Below are 21,015 nucleotides of genomic sequence, written 5' to 3' on the forward strand. Positions count from 1 at the left end.
ATTTTTTGGGGATCTTGCCAGGTATTTGTGACCTGGATTGGCCACTGTTGGAAACAGGATGCTGGGCTTGATGGAGCTTTGGTCTGTCCCAGTATGGCAATACTTATGTACTTGGGATTCTGAATGGAATCTTGCTACTCTTTGGGGTTCTACATGGAATGTTGCTACACTTTGAAATTCTGCATGGAATCTTGTTATTCTTTAGAATTCTAGAATCTTGCTACTCTTTGGGGTTCTACATGGAATGTTGCTACTCTTTGTTTTTCTGCCAGGTGCTTGTGACCTGGATTGGCCACTGTTGGAACCAGGATGCTGAGCTTGATGGACCTTTGGTCTTTCTCAGTATGGCAATACTTATGTACTTATGTGTTTAACTATTTAATTCTGACTATGAGAAGGTCTCCAATTCATGACCTTGTTACCAACAGTCTGAAAATGGAGGCACATATGGAGTTTCTGCAGTAACTTAGCACCATTTATTGAAAATAGAGCTTTAATTCGATAAAACTCTTGTAAGAGCTTCAATATATATAGAAACATCCTTTTCTAGAAGATGCTTAATTGCTTACAGACAAAAACTGATTGAGGCTAGGTGCAAGAAACAGTGAAGAAACAAACCAAGGTTGGAAAGTAACTGTCCATCAACACTTTGAATGCCATTTGTGGATGAACTTCCTGGAAACCATAAAGATCTAACAGCTAATACAACTTTATTTTCTTTCTGCTTTCCGTAAAAAGTCCGTCTCCCAGGTTCTACACACTGCCTTTGCCCTACGCCAGTTCTAGCTGCCGGCTCTTCAGCTCTGAAAGGTTGCGATTGGTGGTGCGGTTGAAGGTATCCATCTCTGGTACATATTTCTCGGCAGGGACAGTCAGTTTCCTCCTGGTGTCCATGCACTTGGTGTCCAAGAACAGAGAGTTGGTCTTGTAGCGGATGTCCTCTTCGATGCGGGCCAAGTTTTTATACAGAGCATCCAGTGCATCACTAAAGAAAACGAGAAAACAAAGGCTTTGTCGGTGCTTTTCTATGGAGTTGCCAACTATGGGAAAGGAAGGGGGAGAACGCGGTTTGCTCTTGCTGTCTGGGTAAGTGCTGCTAAATATGCCCTCCCAGCTCGCTGTGCGTGGTGTAACCAGACAGGAGCTTCTCCTCCCGGTTAAACTCTTTTAAATATCAGACCCTTTAAATCATGCAAACTGTTAATATACAGAGAAATGGAAATCGAGGATAAGTGGACAGCTAAAGATCATCTAGTTTCAACATTAGCCCTTCTTGTTGCAGAACTTCAGACACCACTCAACCTCAGCTTCATTCTCACAGCCTTACAGTTAAGGACCCTCTCTGCCTGCTAATGGTTACGGTGCCACCATGTCCCCTGGGAAGCTATTCCAAGCACCTGGCACCTTTCCTCCCCTTTATCCCTGGAGACTCACTGTAGCCATTCACTCTGGAAACAACATCAGTACTGTTTTTATGCAGTTTTAACTTGGCTTTTGGGGGCAGCTGATGCTACTAGTGTGAAATTTCAATGGTTACAGCAGAAATCCAGCATCCACTACTGCTGGAAACACAAAAATAATGGGGCAATCACACGCTACTTAGTGTGTCAGTCTGTCTTCGTGTATTATCCCCTTCTCCCTCCCTCTCCCGCTGCAGCTCCCTCCGTGTCTGCCCTGTGCATGCCCAAATTCCATCATCCTTTCGGCTCCTATAACTTCAGCTGAAGGCCTCTTCCAAGTGTCCATGATCCTCTCGAGAAAAACTATTTTCTCAAATTCCTCTGAGCTCTCCTCCTGTCCCCTTGAACTTTTCATCCCACAGAACATGTTACTTTCTGACACATTCGATGCCTGTGTCTGAATATTTGTTATGACAAATACCGAAGTACTGTTTTTTGTTTTTAGCAGATATTGCTTCCAAATCATGGGAAAAGTGATTACATTTGTTTCCAGTCCTGTTCTTCCTGTAGTCTACCCAGTGGCGTAGCCAAGGGTGGGCTTGGGTGACTTTGGACTCAGGCCCACCCAATAGCAGCACACCTATGATGTAGCTGGCAGAGATCCCCAAGCACCACCAGCGGAAAATTCCCAACAACTGTCTCTCCTGCATACCTTGTAAATAGCAGATCTTTGTCTGCAGCAAGCAGTGACTGATACATACTGCTGGCACCAGCCCCAGAGTCTTCCCTCTGATGCATTCCCATCTATGCGGAAACAGGAAGTTGCATCAGAGGGAAGGCTGTGGGGCCAACATGAGCAGTGTGTATTAGCTGCTGCTCGCTGCCAGTGAAAATCTGCTAATTAAGTGGGTATGCGAGGGAGGGGGGATGTTTGAGAGACTATATGGCATGCAAGGCGAGAGAGGGAGAAACCAAATCACTTGTGGGACAAGGCGGAGTTCTTCTGCCCACCCATCTTGGGCCCAGGCCCACACAAAATTGGGTGTCTGGCTACGCCCCTGAGTCTACCTAACTCTGAACCTTGCATTCCCTCAGATCACCAAAGTGAAATCTTCACTTGAGACCCTTACCAGATCGTGGCAATCAAAAAAAAAAAGGTCGTTCGGAAACTATTACGACCTCCGTGTGCAGCAGTCCCAACCCTGCACAAAGCTAACCCCAAGCAGCCTGTTTCAGAAGGGACTTACTGTAGCTGTGCCAGTTTCTGCTTCAGGGCTGCTATAGTACCTTCAAGTTGATACACCTCATCTGTTAACCCATACTGCACCTGTGAGTCAGACAGAAAACGGAGTACACTGTGAGCAGCAAAGGACTCCTTCGGGAGTGAAGTCATCCAGATAGCTGAAAGATTTGTATGTACCCACTGCCAGACACAGATACACAAACACAAATTAGTTCACATGAAAGAGACAGGGTCAAAAACGAGATGCAGAACTAAGCAACACACTACATACACAGGCCTGAACAGTTGTCAGGGCCCAATTTGCTTTATCGTATTCATTTCAATCTATTAGAAAGCTGACAGGCATACCGGGGGGGGGGGGGGGGGACTAGACAGAGCGGCAGCTAAGACCCTAAACAGAGGTATAGAGGGAGGTAACCTGCACAGAGCGGCAGCTAAGACCCTAAACAGAGGTATAGAGGGGGGTAACCTGCACAGAGCGGCAGCTAAGATCCTAAACAGAGGTACAGAGGGAGGTAACCTGCACAGAGCGGCAGCTAATACCCTAAACAGAGGTACAGAGGGAGGTAACCTGCACAGAGCGGCAGCTAAGACCCTAAACAGAGGTATAGAAGGAGGCAACCTGCACAGAGCGGCAGCTAAGACCCTAAACAGAGGTATAGAGGGGGGTAACCTGCACAGAGCGGCAGCTAAGACCCTAAACAGAGGTATAGAAGGAGGTAACCTGCACAGAGCGGCAGCTAAGACCCTAAACAGAGGTACAGAGGGGGGTAACCTGCACAGAGCGGCAGCTAAGACCCTAAACAGAGGTATAGAGGGAGGTAACCTGCAGGTACAGCAGATGGATGGGCCATGCTGATCTTAGTGTGCCACCAGTTACTATGTTACAACAGAATTCAGAAGCAGGCAAGACATGACTGACTGCTCTTAGTGGTTGTGTATCAAGAGGCTTGTCTTAACCTTCACAAAGTCGCCTCACACATCCTTTTAAAGGCAACACAAAAATAAGTGAGACTGTAATGGTAATCTATTTTAATTATGGAGCGGAGGAGCAGCCTAATGGTTAGTGCAGCGGCCTGAGAACCAGGTTCGATTTCCACTGTAGCTCCTTGTGACCATAGGCAAGTCACTTAATCCTCCATTGCCCCAGGTACAAATACGTACCTGCATATAATATGTAAACCGCTTTAACTGTAACCACAGACATCCCATCCCCTTTCCCTTTAATATTATGGATCCTGCAGCGCTGTGTAAGTGCTAAAGACTTAAAAGAAACAGCAGAATTCCTGTTTATCACTGCCAATGTTCACTTTCACTGGAGTTTCAGTTTACCCTGCTCTGTCATCACCACAAAGAGAAATCATTTATTTCAGCTCTGTCATAGGAACTGATTTCCCACTGATGGTATCACTTGCCACTGTACAAGGAGAAAGCGATGCTGGAGATAGGAGTGGGACTCATTTGGAAACTTACTGGGTCCTATTAGAGTTGCGATTCTGATGGTTGATACTGCACACAACTTGCCGGGATGCGAGTTGCGTCACTCAGAACAAAAGAGAGCAGAACCCCGAAGACCTGAGAGCATCAGAGTTAGGCAGTCAGGAAGGTCCAGGATTTACAAGGGGCTACCCAAGTACCTGGTCTCTGCACAGATCCACGTTGGGGCGGTAGGTACGGGTCTCCAGTCGTGTGTGTACCAGCTTCAGGTGGGTCTGTTTGTCTCTCAGATCCTCTTCGAGGCGCCGGATGTCATCCTCCATCTCTGCGATCTCTTCCTTGGTCTGAGAAGGGACAGAAAAACTTGCTTTCAAGAGCCAGACTGCTCTGCAAGACATCCCTTCCCTTAGGTTCAGTCTCGTATCAGATACCCTCAGAATGAATGAGGAAATTAGTTTTACTTATTCCCAGACTACACAGGCAATGAAAGAGTGGCAGAATTAATTAACCCGGGGCTAATTATTGGGCTACCTCCAACCTAGGAGGCAAAGGCCAGTGTGTATTATCTTATGCTCTATATGCATACGTTAGGGATTTATATTTAGGACTTGGAAATGATGGAACTCTTTTCAGTCAACAAGCTGTGTCTGGGGAGTTATAGCCAGCCAGAGTCCTTGAAAGGGAACTGAATGTCCTGCTATCTTACACTGCGAAAAACTATTTGCCCAAAATGGGTCAGGATACTTTACATTCTTCTCTTGCCATCTCAGGTCGCTCAAAGCTTTCTCAAACTCTCGCATTCTTTTCCTGAAAGCAAACTCAGTGGCTACACGCTGCGCCTCCAGCTCATTGTTGGTCTGCAGGGAAAAGAAACAGCATGTATGGGTTATCCCTAGAGAAGACTTGCATTCAATCAGGAATTAGAAACGCGATGGCCCATCCAGTCTAACTAGCCACAGCATCCACTCTCAGCTCCTCCTCTCACAGTCCTTGTCTCCACCACCTCCAAAATTGTAGTTCTTTTCTTGCTGTTTTTGTTTGTTTGTACATTTTAGCCTGTACACTGCCTTGGTCTGCCAGTTAGTAAGGGTGGTATAGTAAGTGAAATAAATGAAATGAAATTCCACGTATTCACCACCTTCTCCATAAAAAAAGTATTTTCTTTGATTCCTCCTAAGCCTATTTCCTCTTAACTTCATCCTATGCCCTCTCATTCCAGAGTTTTCCTTCATTTGAAAAAGGTTCACTTCCTCTACATTAATGCCACATTAACTATACAAAATGTATTGTCTTGATAAACTATGTAGTACATTGATTCAGACCAAGGGTGGGCAACCACGGTCCTCGAGAGCCACAACCCAGCTGGGTTTTTAAGATATAACATAACATGGTATTTGTTTACCCCTGATGCCACAGAGTTCAAAGTGGCTTACATAGTTAAAGAAACCAAGACATTCACCTGGTTTATTAGCTTTGATGTCTTGGACTGACTAAGAATCCTGGTGTTGGTGTACTTGGTCTGTGGGTGCTTTCTAGGAACTGTGGGGCCCCTCGGATTGTGGCCTCAGTGTCCTTAGAAACCACCAGGGAATTAGCTTGTGGGTGGGAGACTCACCCAGAGGCAAGTGTAACCCAGTGTGGTGGGGGGAAGGGTATGCCAGTATAGAGCATGTGCCCAGGGCAGGTGGGCCTGAGTAGTGCTGTGGTCAGATCCTCCAGGTAGCTGCAGGCATTTTGTGACAACCTACCTTTCTCATCCTTGGCTGAAATTATCTCTCCCATGCCTCCGTTACCACCTAAGGATTTTCCAGTATGATACTGACTGCTATGACCCCCTCCTTCAAGGATGTGTAATGGTGGATACTGCAGCCACCCTCCCCTGAGGATTGAGCACTGCGGACCCATCCCTCAAGAATTTACATGTGCAACGGTGAACACTGCAGCCCCCTCCCCTGAGGATTTACCTGTGCAATAGTGAGCGCTATGGCATCCCGCAGCTGAGTTGATGCTTTAATTTCAGCTTCTGCTCGGTCCTTGTTGTACTGACTGAACTGGAACCATTGCTCCACAGAGGTAGTTCTGGAGATAAGGAATGGTTAGCGTGGCGGGAGAAAAGCACAGAGTAAGGACCAGCCAACGGCATGCCTCTGGTCTCTTCTGTCTTTTCTTTATTTGCATTATTCCATTTCATAACACCATTTAAAAGGGAAATTTTCCCAAACACAAACAAAACCCACTACATTTACAGCATTCACAAAATTTAAAGCACTCCACAAGGGTTAGTTTTCAATAAGCTAAGGTGAGCTGTGCAGAACACCTCTTTTTACATAAGAGTGACAACATGTGAGCATTATCTTAACAGTTGCTGCTCTTGCTTCACTTGTCTCGTGCTCGTCTCATTCCATCCAGCAAACGTGACTGTCCATCAAGCTGGTAAAAGCTACCATATAGCTGTCACTGTATAAAACTTTATAATCCCCTTTCCCAGCGCTGATCATCTGCATCGCCTGAAAGCCCAAATGCCCAGAGAATTCTAAGCAGGAGACTGACCCTCTCTCCTGTTACCCAGCTTCAGGTGTCACTGACTCAGGTTTCCCAAGAGGGTTGAAAGATATCATCTAACCCCATCTGCAAATACAAATGATTTCCTACAAGGTGAGGTTCCAAAACTGGACCTTTATTAAGACTATTTTAATAAACTACATTCAGAAAATTTCCTGCACAGTGGCTGGTCAAATCTGCGCATAAACCAGAATTACCACAGCACAGAAGAAGTTCACAGAGAACCGACTACTATACCCTTACCCTGGTGGCACCCGAGTTGGATTGGGTTTGTAGGAGATGTTTGGTGAGTTTATATTCAGTGAAAGGCAGGTCCGATCTATCTCCAGGGTTTCCATTTTGTTCCTATGATCTAAGTTCAGCTGTTGGCGTGTCTCTTGTAGAAGGCTAGAAGGAGAAACCCATAGTATCAGACAGAAATCCCATCCAGTACTGCCCATTTCCTGTTCTTACTGCAACACAAGAGACCCTGCCCTACACCATCGCCAGAAGAAGACTATTTTGTGCAGCCAGAACTCATTCTGTTAAAGAAACACTTTCTTACCTTAGTCTACCCCCCTTGTAATCTAGGGTAAAATCCCCCATCAGTCCCAAAACACCCATTCTCTTTTGTATACAAAGCTCCCCAGGACTCTCATTCTACCTCTCAGTTACCAGACTGATGTGTAATTGACAAATGTAATGATCTTGCTTGTAATCTACCCAAGGATATATAATTAACTGAAATCTGTTTTATCGATATGTCACATAATAAAACATGCAAAACAGCATCCTGAGAAAGACACAATCAACTCTTTATTACAAAGCTTGTTCATCCGTAAAAACATATCTCCTTTTTCATTAGAAAACCCTGAAGCCTCCCGTCTTCCCCTACAAACCACTCCCTTTCCCAACTGAACCAATCTCCTTAATCTCCCCCCTCCCCATAACCTCTGTTCCTCTAGGCCTCGGCACCCATCAGAAGGCAGAAGGGATGTGTGCTTGGATGCAGAATGGACTACAAGTTACAACTTATTCAAGATGAAGCTCTTAACTTTTGGGGCCAATGAATGAATATAAGTAGCCCAAATCATAAGAAACTGCTTTCTACACTTAAAGCTAAGATTTGCCTCTTTGGCTTCCCATATCATTAAAGTATGCCCAAGGATATATAATTAAGATTTTGTTGTTAGCAAATGACTTTAATGGAGATCATTTTAAAACATCTACTCTTTCTCTGCATGATATGAAAAAACAAGCAGGATGATGTAGTAGAAAACGCAACCTAGAGCTGGGTCTTGATACTGTTATTATATTGATAGCTATTCCTGGCCAGGCCACAGGGCTGAGAACTGTTTCAATTATTTAAATAAACAATTAAATATTTGTAGTCTGCCTATCTAAAATTTTAAGCTCTGATAAAATATACTGTACGTCGTTGGTCAGGCCCCACCTGGAGTATTGTGTTCAGTTTTGGATGTTAAAAAAATGGAAGCGGTGCAAAGAAAAGCTATGAGAATGGTACGTGATTTGCGTTCCAAGATGTATGAAGAGAGACGTTCAAATATTTGAAAGGTATTAATCTGCAAACAAATCTTTTCCGGAGATGGGAAGGCGGTAGAACGAGAGGACATGAAATGAGGTTGAAGGGGGGCAGCCTCAGGAAAGATGTCAGGAAGTATTTTTTCACAGAGAGGGTGGTGGATGCTTGGAATGCCCTCCCGCGGGAGGTGGTGGAGATGAAAACGGTAAAGGAATTCAAACATGCGTGGGATATGCATAAAGGAATCCTGTGCAGAAGGAAAGGATCCTCAGAAACTTAGCCGAAATTGGGTGGCCGAGCAGGTGGGGGGAAGAGGGGTGGGTGGTTGGGAGGCGAGGATAGTGGAGGGCAGACTTATACGGTCTGTGCCAGAGCCGGTGATGGGAGGCGGGACTGATGGTTGGGAGGCGGGAAGTACTGCTGGGCAGACTTGTACGGTCTGTGCCCTGAATAAGGCAGGTACAAATCAAGGTAAGGTGTACACATATGTTTGTCTTGTTGGGCAGACTGGATGGACCGTGCAGGTCATTTTCTGCCGTCATCTACTCTGTTACTATCAGGCATATTTTCAAAGCACTTAGCCTTCCAAAGTTCCATAGAAACCTATGGAACTTTGGAAGGCTAAGTGCTTTGAAAATATGCCTGTGTATGTTACTCATAACAAGTTTACAAAATGCCCATAGTTGTCTGGTGACAGAATTCCAAGGCTTACCTCCTGCCGCTGCAGTCCGTGATAGAAAGGGCAGGGCTGCTGAAAATCCTCATGGAAAGAGCATGTCAGTCCATGTGCTAGAGAAAGAAGAGCTTTTCGCTTCGAACCCCTCTCCACTGGAGTTCTGAGCACATGGGACCCCCTTTAGTGCTCCACCACCAGAGGGCATTGTAGAGAGCTGCATCTATTTCCCTGCACAATCTTCTGAACATCACCTGCTGCTACTCACCAGAGCTGCTCAAAAGCTTCACTGATCTTTTGCTGTAAAGCTTTCCGGACGCCTTCAATCACCTCCACCTCCTTGTGTAACTCGTCGTGCACACGGTCGTTCACCAAATCGATGGCTGTGCGTTTCTCACGGAGCGTCAGGCACTCAATGGCCACATCTAAATTCAAATTTGTGGCCTGCAGGGCCCGTTCTGCTTCTTCTTTCATCTAAGGAGGAGAAAGTCTCTTTTTAATAATGGCCCCTCTCCCTGTCTCTTTACTGATGTGAGTGCATGTGTATATGTTCCTCAGTTTCAATAGACGGTGATTTTGCAAACCTGAATTTGGCTCCATTCTAGCTTACATCAATAGTATGTTTTCCTCAGAATTACTATAGAACACGACAGAAAACTATTATTGACAGGTAGAAGCACAGAGGTATTAAAAGAAACCTCCACTTCTGTACAAGCAAGAATTGAGCAGCAATACCCTACTTTCCAAGTGGATAGGATGATCTAAAACTGGAAAGTGCAAAACATATTTCACAACTATACAGCGCTGAAGAGCAGAATCTCTTCCCCTGTCCATGGCACTTACCAACTTTAATTGTATTTACGACTCCTAAGTGATCAGAGCCTGCAGGCTATTGTACCGCTCATGTCAGTGACTGTAGGAAACTCTTACATAAGTAACAGTACCTTCATAATCAAATGAGGAAGCAGGAGGGAACAGACACAGAGGAACAGAAGAGAATCTCCCAGGGACATGCGGGAAGTAAGGTTAGAAAGCGAGGACAGCAACCAAAATATAAGGTGGCTGATAAAAAAACCCTCGGGTTAAACATGTGACCTGCCTAGTCCATAGGAAGTGCCAGAGATAGGAAATCGTAAAAGGCACCCAATTCTCCCAGCAAGAACAAACCTTTATTCTAATTGCATTTGTCACTCACTTGAGCCAAAGAATCGATCTCGCAATCCACATCAGCCAGGCATTTTGCCAAAGCCGCTCGCCATTTGTCCACACTGTCAATCCGGTCTTCAAGGCGAGTTCTGTTGTCCTGTTCATCCCATTTTGTCTGGAAGAAGAAATCACATAAGAAGAAAATGCTGACGTCTGCAATTCCAGCTCAGGTAGAGTCCCTGTTTCAGGATACATCTGCTCAATAAATAATTTATTTCATTTAATATGCCTTACTGGTAATTTTCTTCTAAAAAATAACACGTGTGTGTGTGTATAAACAACTCTGCCTTTCCCTCCCACTGAGATATGAGATATGGCAAAGGAAGCAAGTTCAAAAAGGTTCTGGGTCTGTGACAAAAAGTTCCAGGTCAACGACCTGACAGTACCAGGCAAAAATCACAACTAGCTTTTAACCAGAAAGCCCAAAGCGAGGGCAGGACATTCAGCATAAAAGCTACAGATTACCAACAAAACCAAAGCACAGGGCTGGAGCAAGGGCGCGGGTACCCTTAGTGAATGCAGCTCGACTTGAACTTGCCATGAATGGAATAAGCAGCATAAACTCTGTTTTATTGTTCTGGGATCTTGCCAAGTACTTGTGACCTGGATTGGCCACTGTTGGAAACAGGATACTAGGTTTGATGGACCTTCAGTCTGACCCAGTACGGCAGTGCTTACGTTCTTTTGTGTTTTTATGGGCCTATTCTGGGAGTAATGATGTGAGTTTAATTATTGAAATCTAAAGGGGGGTACTGGGCTCTGAAGACCTGAAAGTTAATATAATTCAATGTTATAGCCCATCACTTTAAGCTTCACAAACTGTACAGAGGGGTTATAATATAGAAACAGAATAATATTAATTACAAAATAAAAATATACAGTATTAAACTACCTATCCCTCTCATCCCAATCTAACATGTAACCATCTTCACTAGGTCTCCAATAAGGATCCATAACACTTTAAAAAAAAAAATCCATGTTTTCAGTTGTTGTTGGAAATGTGTTAAACACTGGGCCTGTCTCTTCCCCGAGACCACCGGCCTTGAGCTACCTGACCGAGACAATGTGCCCCCCAACCTTGCAGACTGGCATCCGTGACCATTACCAGCCCCTGTGGGGACTCCAACGGCATTCCTTTTCCCAAATTGCGCGGGTTGAGCCACCAGCGGAGACTGAGACGAGGGGCCACCGACAGCGGACAACACATTTCCAAGTCCTGCGACAGAGGGGACCAATGACTGAGCAGAGCTGACTGTACCTGACGCATGTGCGCCCTGGCCCATGGAACTACCTCTATGGTCGCCGCCATCAGGCCCAGGACCTGACGATAAGTACGGGCCGTCGGCGCCTTCTCTGCAAGGAACCGACGAATCGGACCCTGTAACTTGGAACCAAAAGGCTGCACGAAGGAAAGTGAAGATAAGCTTCCGTCAAATCCAGGGAAGTGACCGACCGCAACGTCTCCATCCGGAAAGAGGGCACCTTGAGTGCCGCATTGACCCTTTTGAGATCTAAAATGGGACGAAAAGTGTCCTCTTTCTTGTGGACCACAAAATAGATCAAATAGCACCCTGAGCGTTGCTGATCTGAAGGAACAGGAACCACGGCTCCCAACGCGAGCAGCCACCGCAGAGTGTCCCTCACTGCTGCCCTCTTGCTCCAAGACCGACAGAGGGATTCCAGAAACACTTCGGGAGAACAGCTTTCAAATTCCAGCGCATATCCGCCTCGAAACACCTTGAGAACCCACTGATCTGACCTGATTTGGGCCCAGCTCTGGTAAAACAGACTCAGCTGAGCCCCAACATGCACCAGAGCCTGAGCCCGCACACCTTCATTGGGAATTGCGGCATGAATACTAATCTCCTGCGGAAAAGCCACGCCCTCCGCGACGCCTCTCACGAAAGAACTGAGTGCGCTGGAAAAACCGACCCGTAGAGGTCCTACTACTATTAAACATTTCTACAGCACTACTAGACTTATGCAGCGCTGTCCAAATTAACATGAAAAGACAGTCCCTGCTCAACAGAGCTTACAATCTAAATTGGACAGACAAACAGACAGCTAAGGGTAGGTCCCACTCGATCTGCCCGGCCTATACCGCTGAGCCTCCCTAAACCGTCCCCGAGAGGAACTAGTTCTGGCCCCTGCCTTGAACCGAAAATCTGGAAGCCATAGAACCTTGGTATCACTAAGACCTCACACTAACTTGTCCAAATCTTCTCCAAAGAGCATAGCTCCCTTAAGTGGCAGAGACCCACAACCATAGCCATATTTTTTGTCTGAAGTAGGCAACAAATCATAAAAGCCTCAGACAAAAAGGATGAACCCATGTCCAAGTCGGCTAACTCCTGACCCCCAGAAGAACCAACATCTACCGAATCATCCAGGAGCTTCTCGGCCCAACAAAAACATGCCCGAGCTACCAGACCCCCACAAACCGAGGCCTGCAGGGCTAGAGCCGACAAAACAAAACTACGCTTGAGAAAAGATCCCAACTTCCTATCCTGAGGATCACGGAGGGCCGTTCCTCCATCAACCGGGATAGCCGTAGCTATAATTACTGCCATCACTACTGCATCTACCGTGGGAGCCTTAAAGGAATCCCTATCGTCCTGAGGGAGGGGATAAAGCCTCGCCATTGCCTTTGCCACCTTACACGGCAAATCCCATTCCTGACAAATCATCTCCCGGAGATCCTTGTTCATAGGGAAGGATCACGCCTGACGCTGAATGCCCTTCACCAACGGATCCTGGACAGTTTCCCCCAAAGCCACCTCAGAACCAAACTGAAGGGAGGACGACACCTGATCTATGAGTTCTGACAGCTCATCTCTATGGAAAATCCGCACTACTGAAGGATCCTCTCCAGGAATCCAACAATCCTGCTCCTGAGAGCCATCAATTCCATCTGACTCCCCCAGATCACTAAGCACAGCTTCTGCAGCCACAGGAGAAAAACATTGCCTGTCCTCTGACCACTCTAACCGTGGTCTCTCAGCCAAGACGGAAATAGCCCCCTCTTCCAATTGGGGGGGGGGGGTCCCGATCTCCAGGCCTGATACCGCGTCCAGACAAAATCTGGAGGAAAGCCCACCATTCCTGGACCGTCATTAGGCCCTTTTGTGCCAAAAACGGAGGCCGCAGGCCCAAAAACAGCTGGCTCCACGGGCTGCGTCAGACTCAAGATGGCGGCTGTTCCCGCCGAAACTGTTCCCGCTGACAGCGGCCCTGCCTACGCTCCCGCTGACCCGGAGACTCCCGACACCATCGATCCCTCCGCGGTCAAGTCGGGGGGTGCCGCAGCCACCTTTATAGGTGCACCGCAAAGCTACACTGAGCGCCCGGCGCCTCTACCCCTCGCCACGAGCACGCGCGACATCGGAGGAGCTGGGCCGCCATAAACCACGAGGGAAGGGAAAAGCTGTTCCGCAAACGCGCCAAACCAAAAACTCACTCACACTGCAAAAGCACTGAAGAAAGCGCTGCTCTCTCGTTCCAGCAAGGAATCGAAACCCCCGTTCGGTCCGCTGAAAATAAAGAATTAAATGCCCTTAAAGGCACAGTACTCCAACTCTGGCAGCTGGAAATTGTAAGGCACTCAAGGCTACAATACTGAGAAAGCAGCCGAGGCACAAAGCTGCCAAGCAAAACGAAATAGAATAACTGACCTTAAAGGCACAGTACTCTAATTCTGGCATCTGGAAATTGTAAGGCACTCAAGGCTACAATACTGAGAAAGCAGCCGAGGCAAAAAGCTGGCCAGCAACATGAAATAGAATAACTGACCTTAAAGGCACAGTACTCTAACTCTGGCATCTGGAAATTGTAAGGCACTCAAGGCTACAATACTGAGAAAGCAGCCGAGGCACAAAGCTGCCAAGCAAACAGAAATAGAGAGCAGCACAGGGGGAGGGACCCAAACATAGGTGTAACACCCCAGGGGGAAAAACTGGGCCCCACCAGACCCAGGGCCCCAAAGCACTTTTTTTTTTTTTTTTTACACACACGTACAGGGTACTGCAACAGAATAAAGTTTGGAAGGAAAAAATCCTACGACCCAATGACAAACTACCTCACCAGATTATTGGAGACTGCACAGGCTGTCAACTGCTACCTCTGCTGAGACTGAGAAAATACTGGCTAGTGGAGGTTCTGCCCAGGTTATATATACAGGCTTCAAAAGCTTAGTGTTTTCTCAGTCTCCCTCTGCTGGTAGGAGGACATAACCCACACGTCTTGACCGGTCTGGAGGGTCGCTGAGGAAATACAGTATTAAACTACCTATCCCTCTCATCCCAATCTAACATGTAACCATCTTCACTAGGTCTCCAATAAGGATCCATAACACTTTAAAAAAAAAAATCCATGTTTTCAGTTGTTGTTGGAAATGTGTTAAACACTGGGCCTGACTCTTCACTGAACTGAGGTGGAAAGAGTGTCCCTGAATGTAACTCACCTTGAGCTGCTACTGGAAAAGATATGAATCAAAATCCAAATAAATAAGACATCAAAGGGAACGGGAGAGGGGATTTGGTCACACTGAGCAAAGGGTTTCAATGTATCATCAACAATGACACCTAGATCCTTTTTCCCGGGCAGTGACTCCTAATGCGGAACCCTGTAGTTATGGTCTGGATTCCTCTTTCCCACATGCATCACTTTGCACTTGCTCACATTACATGTCACCTGCCATTTGGATGCCCAGTCTTGTAAGGTCCTCTTGCAATTTTTTCACAACTTTGGATATCATAATATTAAACTTTGTTTTACATATAAATACATAATGGTGGCAATTTCTAAAAGTAGTCTACCTGTGTAAATGAGCTGTTTAAAAACTACCCACCTTTCCTGCAGGTAAAAATGCACACTAGTGCATTTGATATTTAGAGTGATCTTAAGACCAAAGCCCTGAATTTGATATGTTTGTGTGCTGTCAGCAGCTATGGTTTGGCTTTGACCGTAGGTGCTCTTTGCTGCTCCCTAGAAGCTGACTCTGTGAACAACGGCCTACTCTGCCTAATGGTTAAAGCCTGCCCTGCCAATGAAACATAGAACCAGCAAACCAAACAATTTCTAGAACTCTGGTAGTGGACAGATTTGCATAAAATAAGTTGATCATCCTGATATTGGCTGTAATTTGAGTCTGCAATCCAGAATTCTTATTTTACAGCCCGTTCTAATCATATTTGCCCACAGTAAATTTTTACCAATCATAAGCCAAAATATTTTTTAAAAAACTTGGACTCTATTTTATGCTCTGCTATCCCAAGATAATTTTTTGCTGTCTAATCATAGTTTGAACATAGGGAAGTTATTAAGGGGCCCTTTTACTAAAGCTTAGCATGCGCTAAGTGTCATTTGGCCCATAGGTATAAAGTAGGATGCACAGCATTTAGTATACGTTAAGCTTAGGTGAAAGGAATACAATTAACCTCCAGATTTACAGCTCTGTATCTAATCACTAACTATAGTTTCTTTCTTTCAAATTTTCTTTTTTCACAATGGGAAGCAGGACTCAGGAGGCAAAGGGGATCCTTGTGGCAGGGTCTCTTACCTGGTTGTTTGTTTCATTGCGGAGAGTCCGCCCCTCCTGGCGGATCAGGTGGGAAGCCGACTGCTGCCGCTCTGAGTTAGAAGTGATCTGGTTATTATTAATGTGCCAGTCAGGGAGCGTGAACCTTTGCCCCGGCTTTAAGCTCAGCGTGGCCATACCAACAGTGATAGTAGCAGCTAGGGAAAAAGGTGAGACAATAAATATTTACATTGCGCACTATGGATTTTTTAAAAATTCCAATTCTAGCACGTGGCCTTTCTAACCCTAATAATTTTTTTCCCGATCTGACGAAGAAGGGCAACCTTCGAAAGCTAATCAAGAAATGTATTAAGTTATGCCCAATAAAAAAAAGTATCATCTTATTTTCTTTTCCATGTTTTATTTTATTTCTATTGATAACCCTAATATAAAATCACTTTTCATCACTGTTTCATGCTACATATACTGTATTCAAGATTGTTTTTTTCTAATAGTGCCCTTTCATCTAACATCAGTGACCCCAACTCAAAAGATATGTTCTTTAGTTCATAAAATCATTCACGGAAGTGCCCCAGCCTACATGTCAGATCTAACAGACCTGCCGCCCAGGAACGCTAAAAGATCATCCCGAACATTCCTTAATCTGCACTTCCCCAGTTGTAAAAGCCTGAAATACAGACTAACGCATTGTGTCAAACTTCTCCTACCTGAGCACACAGTTATGGAACAAACTACCGCGCAGCTTAAAAGCTACTTACGAACTAACCAGCATTCGCAAATCCCTGAAGACTCACCTATTCAACAAGGCATACCAACAAGATCAACAACTAGAAAAGTAACACAATGCAACCTTGCCTGTCAACCAGTGGCGTACCAAGGGGGTGGGGGCAGTCCACCCCGGGTGCACGCCGCTGGGAGGGTGCCGCGCACCGGTCAGCATCGTTCATTTCCATGCTCCTGTTCCGGGGCAGAGGGAGCATGGAAACGAACGACGCTGACTGGCGCGCGGCACCCCCCCCCCCCAGCGGCATGCACCTGGGGGGTTCTTTCGCTGGGGTGGGGGTGTCCTTTCGCCGGGGGGGGGGTCGTGCTGCACCGGGGGGGGGGCACTGCTCCCGGGGGGGCGGGGTGCATTGGCGATCCGCCCTGGGTGTCAGCCCCTCTAGGAACGCCACTGCTGTCAACAACAACAATCCTGCTTATTTCTACTTCCTTGAACTTCGATTTCGACTTACTAACAGCATGTTTTTTTTTAACTTATTCTCACTTGCTTAATCTTCAATGATGCTACTTTCCATTTACATTGTAAGCCACATTGAGCCTGCAAAGAGGTGGGAAAATGTGGGATACAAATGCAATAAATGAATAAATAAAAGCCCAAAGACATGCACCTTATTGTGAAGACTGTAATTAAGTGGAAATTGATTTCACAAAATGGGAATTAAAAAAACAAACAAACAATGAACATAGGTTTCCTCTGAAGGTGACGTAGCTTGCAAAGTGGTCCTGTTCTCTGACAGCGCGCAGTAGCAGCTACCGCAGAGGAATAAGCCGCGGAATTGCTCTGCTGGTGACAGAATTAGAACCCCGAGCCGCGGAGGACACCTTTTCTCGTAGAAACAATCTGAGCTGCTCTTCGCGTACCCCAGGGCACGTCCACAGCCGCCAGGCCAGCGGATCAAAGCCCCCTCCTCTCACCACCCCCTGTGGCCAGCTCCCACCTGCCGCCACCACCACCACCACCGCCGCCGCATTCTGTGTCAGTCCGTTGCTATGCAAGCTCTCCGTTGCCCGGCAACCACACTCGTTCCCGGCCAATCAGAGCTGGCGGCCTCGTTGTGGTTTTTTTTTTTTTTATGCCGAGCGGGAGCCATGGAGACAAGCAAGGAGGTTAGATTGAGATCACTTCCTTGGATTCAGCAACTGTTGGAACGGCCGAAAAGCTGTCACGTGACAGGGGAGACACCAGACCGGAAGGGGCGGGGCGGGGCGAGCCTGGCTTTGTGACACCTTTCATTGAGTTTTAAGTACCTTGGCTAAAGCTGATGATAGACGAACACAAGGAGGTCGAGAACAGGAGACGGCACGAGGCTATCTAGCTCATTATAGGGGTTGAAGCCAGTAGGCGGAGTCACAAGTACACCCAATAGTAAAAGATGATGGACTGCCTATGCCCTGCTGCTCCATCTGTAAATATCATGAAAATCAAAACTTTGAATATCACATAAGCTTTAAACGTTAGTGTAGCTGGTAACAGCACTCAGAAAGGCTGTATTTCTCCCATCCCACCACTGTTCTATGTACTGCAAGGCCAAATTTCAGTGACAACATCGTGTGTACTGATGGGTTCATCTTAACTGTGCTTGTAATCTGCCTGGGGAAGCCTGGAGGCATATTTTCAAAGCACTTTGGGAGGCTTAGGGGCAGATGCACTAAAGCTAAATGAGCCTTTAATGACTCTCCAACAAGGAAAATGTGATCCGTTGCATGCATCAAAGGGCTTTTACCGAGGAAGCCAGCAGCTAACGAAAACGGAATGGAGATGAGCAATTAGTGTGAAAACCCCATTGAAACGACATGCACTAACCTTTTCCGATTGCCTTTACGCAGGTTACCTACGTAGGTTACTGACGTCAGACAGGGGCGGGCCCAGCAGGAGAAAGACGCGCCATCGAAGCTGGGCGAAGGCAGGCATCAGGCTTTCTTCTTGCCCGTGCAGCGCCTTCGGACAGAGGAGAGAGGCGCTGCACGGGCCCGGTAAGAGGGAGGGGGCCCGATGGAGGAGGGGAATGGCGGCGACGACCTCAAAAGGGGGCGGGGCACAGGGCGGAGGATGTCGGGAGGCGGAGCTGAGGTGAGAGAGTAGTGAGGAAGGGAGGGGGGCAGGGGCTGCTCGAATTTTGCTTTTTCGGGGTGGGGGGAGCGGCGGAAAGTGGGGAGCAGCGGGGGGGGGGCAAGGCCGTCCGTACAGGACGCTCCTGATGAGCGCCCTTGCCCCCTCCCGACCCTTTTTTTTTCTTTTTGTTTTGATTTGGGAGCCATGTGCTTGTGATTTGACTGTGTTTTGACTGTTTGTGGCATGCGCAGAGCAGCTAACATAACGCTTGGCTGCTCTGCGCATGATTTGGGGGCCGATTAACGATGTGTATTGTGATTCTTTGATACATTGTACGTTTCTATACCGATCTGAGCATGTGTGACTTTTTTTTTTGGTGCATTCTTCGTTTTTTAAAAATCGTTAGGGCCTTTAACGATTTTGATTTTTTTACGTTTGCTTGATGCATCTACCCCTAAGTTCCATAGGTTTCTATGGAACTTTGGGAGGCTAAGTGCTTTGAAAATGAGCCTCCTGGTGTTATAAACAGGGTCAGTCTTAGGCAGAGGCGACCAAGGCGGCCGCATAGGGCCCCGCGCGGCATGCCTCAACTCTGCCTCTCCGAGCCCTGCTTGCTCGGACCTCATCATTATGATCGCGCCGCTCCCGCCTCCGGTGCCCACTCCTTCCCGGCTGAGGCCGCAGTCAGCTCCCACCTCCCAGCCCCAGGACGACTGTTGCAGCGACGGCCCGGCCCCGACAGACAGTTGCAGGCATGATGGCTCACCCCAGCTTTTCCCTTCCGCCTTCCTGCTCAATGTCCTGCCTCCTTCTGATGTGATGAGGTATTTCCTGTTTCCGTGAGGGCGGGAGTCATTGATCGGGAAGGGAAAAGGAGCTGCAGCATGGTCGGAGGTGAGCCATCGCCTGGTGCTAAGTGCGAGTGCGACTTAAAAAATAAAGAAACTTATGATTCATGCTTGTGACGGCAACTTCATCACTCAGGTAGAACAAACGATTAACCTTTCTGTAACAGAACTATGCTGCCGTGCTTTTCCCAGGAAGCCATTTAATTTTCAGGTTAATATAATCAGTTGTAAGGAATCTATTACAGAAGATCAAAGCTTGTGCATGATGGTTTCTTAGCTTAATGTGACAAGTGCTCCATTTCTTGGAGTCTAGAAAGGGTTATATGCAATTTTATCTGTGTTTTGATGCTTCACAGTCTTCTGTTTGATGGCATACAGTTTGCTTTTATATGTTACTGTAAATTACTTCTTGAAGCACTTAGTAGAGGTAGAGCATTAGAGAGCAAATACAAGGTTGCAAAGAAATTGACTATTACACAGCAGGTGGTCTCACAAACAACCTAGTTACCCAATATAAATAATTTAGAAGGGATTCCCGTCACTTCATCAGTCACACTTAAAATTTTCCAAAAATGGAATAATCTTTTCAAGGGGGTGACCCTTCTAAATGACACACAGATTACGATTTACTATAAATGATTACTTTACCTATGAAAAGTTATTCCGTTATTATACTTCCTGTGTGCATCCATCTGCTGCGCAAACTGGCATGTTTAAAATTATAAGTGAGATTAAATAAAAATGCTACCAACAATAAAGAAAAACTTGGATGCAGCAGCTCATATGTTTGCTTTGTTTCAAGTGTAGGCAGCACGAGACAGCTGCGTGGGGAAGGGGAAACATAGACTAACCTAAGTGGATTCAACTTTTTAATGTCATGCCAATTCCTGGTCTCAAGAAAACCTTCTTGGGTGTACATGGTGTCTGGCGCATGTGCATGCGCACATCTGTTTATAAGTGCTGTCTTTAGCCTCCCAGCACCCACACCCCCTCAAAATTGATCCCCGCTAATTTTTTGTATGCTTGCAAGGTGATGCTGTCATTTTAAGAGAGCAGCAATTCACAAACTGTGCCAAAGCTCAGTCGCATAGAAAGCAGAGAGGACATAACCGTAAACATTTTGGAAAGAAAAATTGGCCTATGGTCAAACCAAAGGTTCATAGAAAAATGAAGGCAGATAAGATTATATGGCTTATCTAAGCCATTTACTTACCCTTCTTCTCCCTTAGACGCTCTGTACTTGTCCCAAGCATAGTTGAAATCAGATACAGTCTTCACCTCCACCAGGAGGCCATTCCACGCCGCCACCACTCTTTCCATGAAGAATTTCCTTAGATTGCACTTCAGTCTGTTCCCTCTCATCTTTTTTAGATTGTAAGCTCTATCGAGCAAGGACTGTCTTGCTGTGGCAGGTGTTCAGTGCTGCGTGTGTCTGGTAGAGCTATACAAATGTTAATAATAATAATCTTTATCCTATGACCCCTCAGTTCAGAGCTTCCTTTCAATTGAAAGACATTCAGCTCCTGGGCATTTACAGCATCTCTCTAGCATATCCCCGAGCTCCTGCCAAAGAGCACATTGCTGTCTTTAAGTCTGACACCATACACTCAAAAGATCATCGCCCATTTTAGTAGTTGCCTTCAGGACTCAGTCCTATTTATATTTTTCTGAAGGTGCAATCGCTAGTACTGCATAGAATACTCCATGAGGTCACACTGGAGACTTAAAGACCTTACCACCTCCTTTTTCCTG

At 46.4% G+C, this 21,015-nt stretch overlaps 1 protein-coding gene across 2 annotated transcripts; it reads right to left on the reverse strand.

Annotated features, from left to right (window-relative positions):
- Positions 1-326: 326 nt before the first annotated feature.
- Positions 327-20,495, reverse strand: TEKT2 (tektin 2). 2 transcript variants are annotated; one of them, XM_030217290.1, is made up of 10 exons: positions 20,477-20,495; positions 15,601-15,776; positions 10,033-10,158; positions 9,106-9,311; positions 6,886-7,029; positions 6,045-6,159; positions 4,830-4,937; positions 4,281-4,424; positions 2,648-2,727; positions 327-985 (listed from the first exon to the last, which is right to left on the reverse strand). In XM_030217290.1, exons 2-10 carry the CDS (start codon positions 15,754-15,756, stop codon positions 772-774), a joined length of 1,293 nt encoding a protein of 430 aa, XP_030073150.1. In that variant the 5' UTR covers positions 15,757-15,776; positions 20,477-20,495; the 3' UTR covers positions 327-771. The 2 variants fall into 2 exon arrangements, with proteins under 2 accessions (XP_030073150.1, XP_030073149.1); XM_030217289.1 differs by lacking the exon at positions 20,477-20,495 and adding an exon at positions 16,971-17,278.
- Between the last annotated feature and the right edge of the window lie 520 nt (positions 20,496-21,015).

This window comes from Microcaecilia unicolor, chromosome 11 (genome assembly GCF_901765095.1).
Source record: "Microcaecilia unicolor chromosome 11, aMicUni1.1, whole genome shotgun sequence".
NCBI lineage: Eukaryota > Metazoa > Chordata > Amphibia > Gymnophiona > Siphonopidae > Microcaecilia > Microcaecilia unicolor.

What these genes read in the sequence shown, in the direction of transcription:
- TEKT2 (XM_030217290.1), bottom strand. Translation starts at nt 15,756, where the DNA reads ATGGCCACGCTGAGCTTAAAGCCGGGGCAAAGGTTCACGCTCCCTGAC. An exon ending in CCAACTCGGGTGCCACCAGG is followed by an intron (nt 6,160 to 6,885) that starts GTAAGGGTATAG and finishes CCTTATCTCCAG; the next exon opens with AACTACCTCTGTGGAGCAAT. An exon ending in TGGATCTGTGCAGAGACCAG is followed by an intron (nt 2,728 to 4,280) that starts GTACTTGGGTAG and finishes TCTGACTCACAG; the next exon opens with GTGCAGTATGGGTTAACAGA.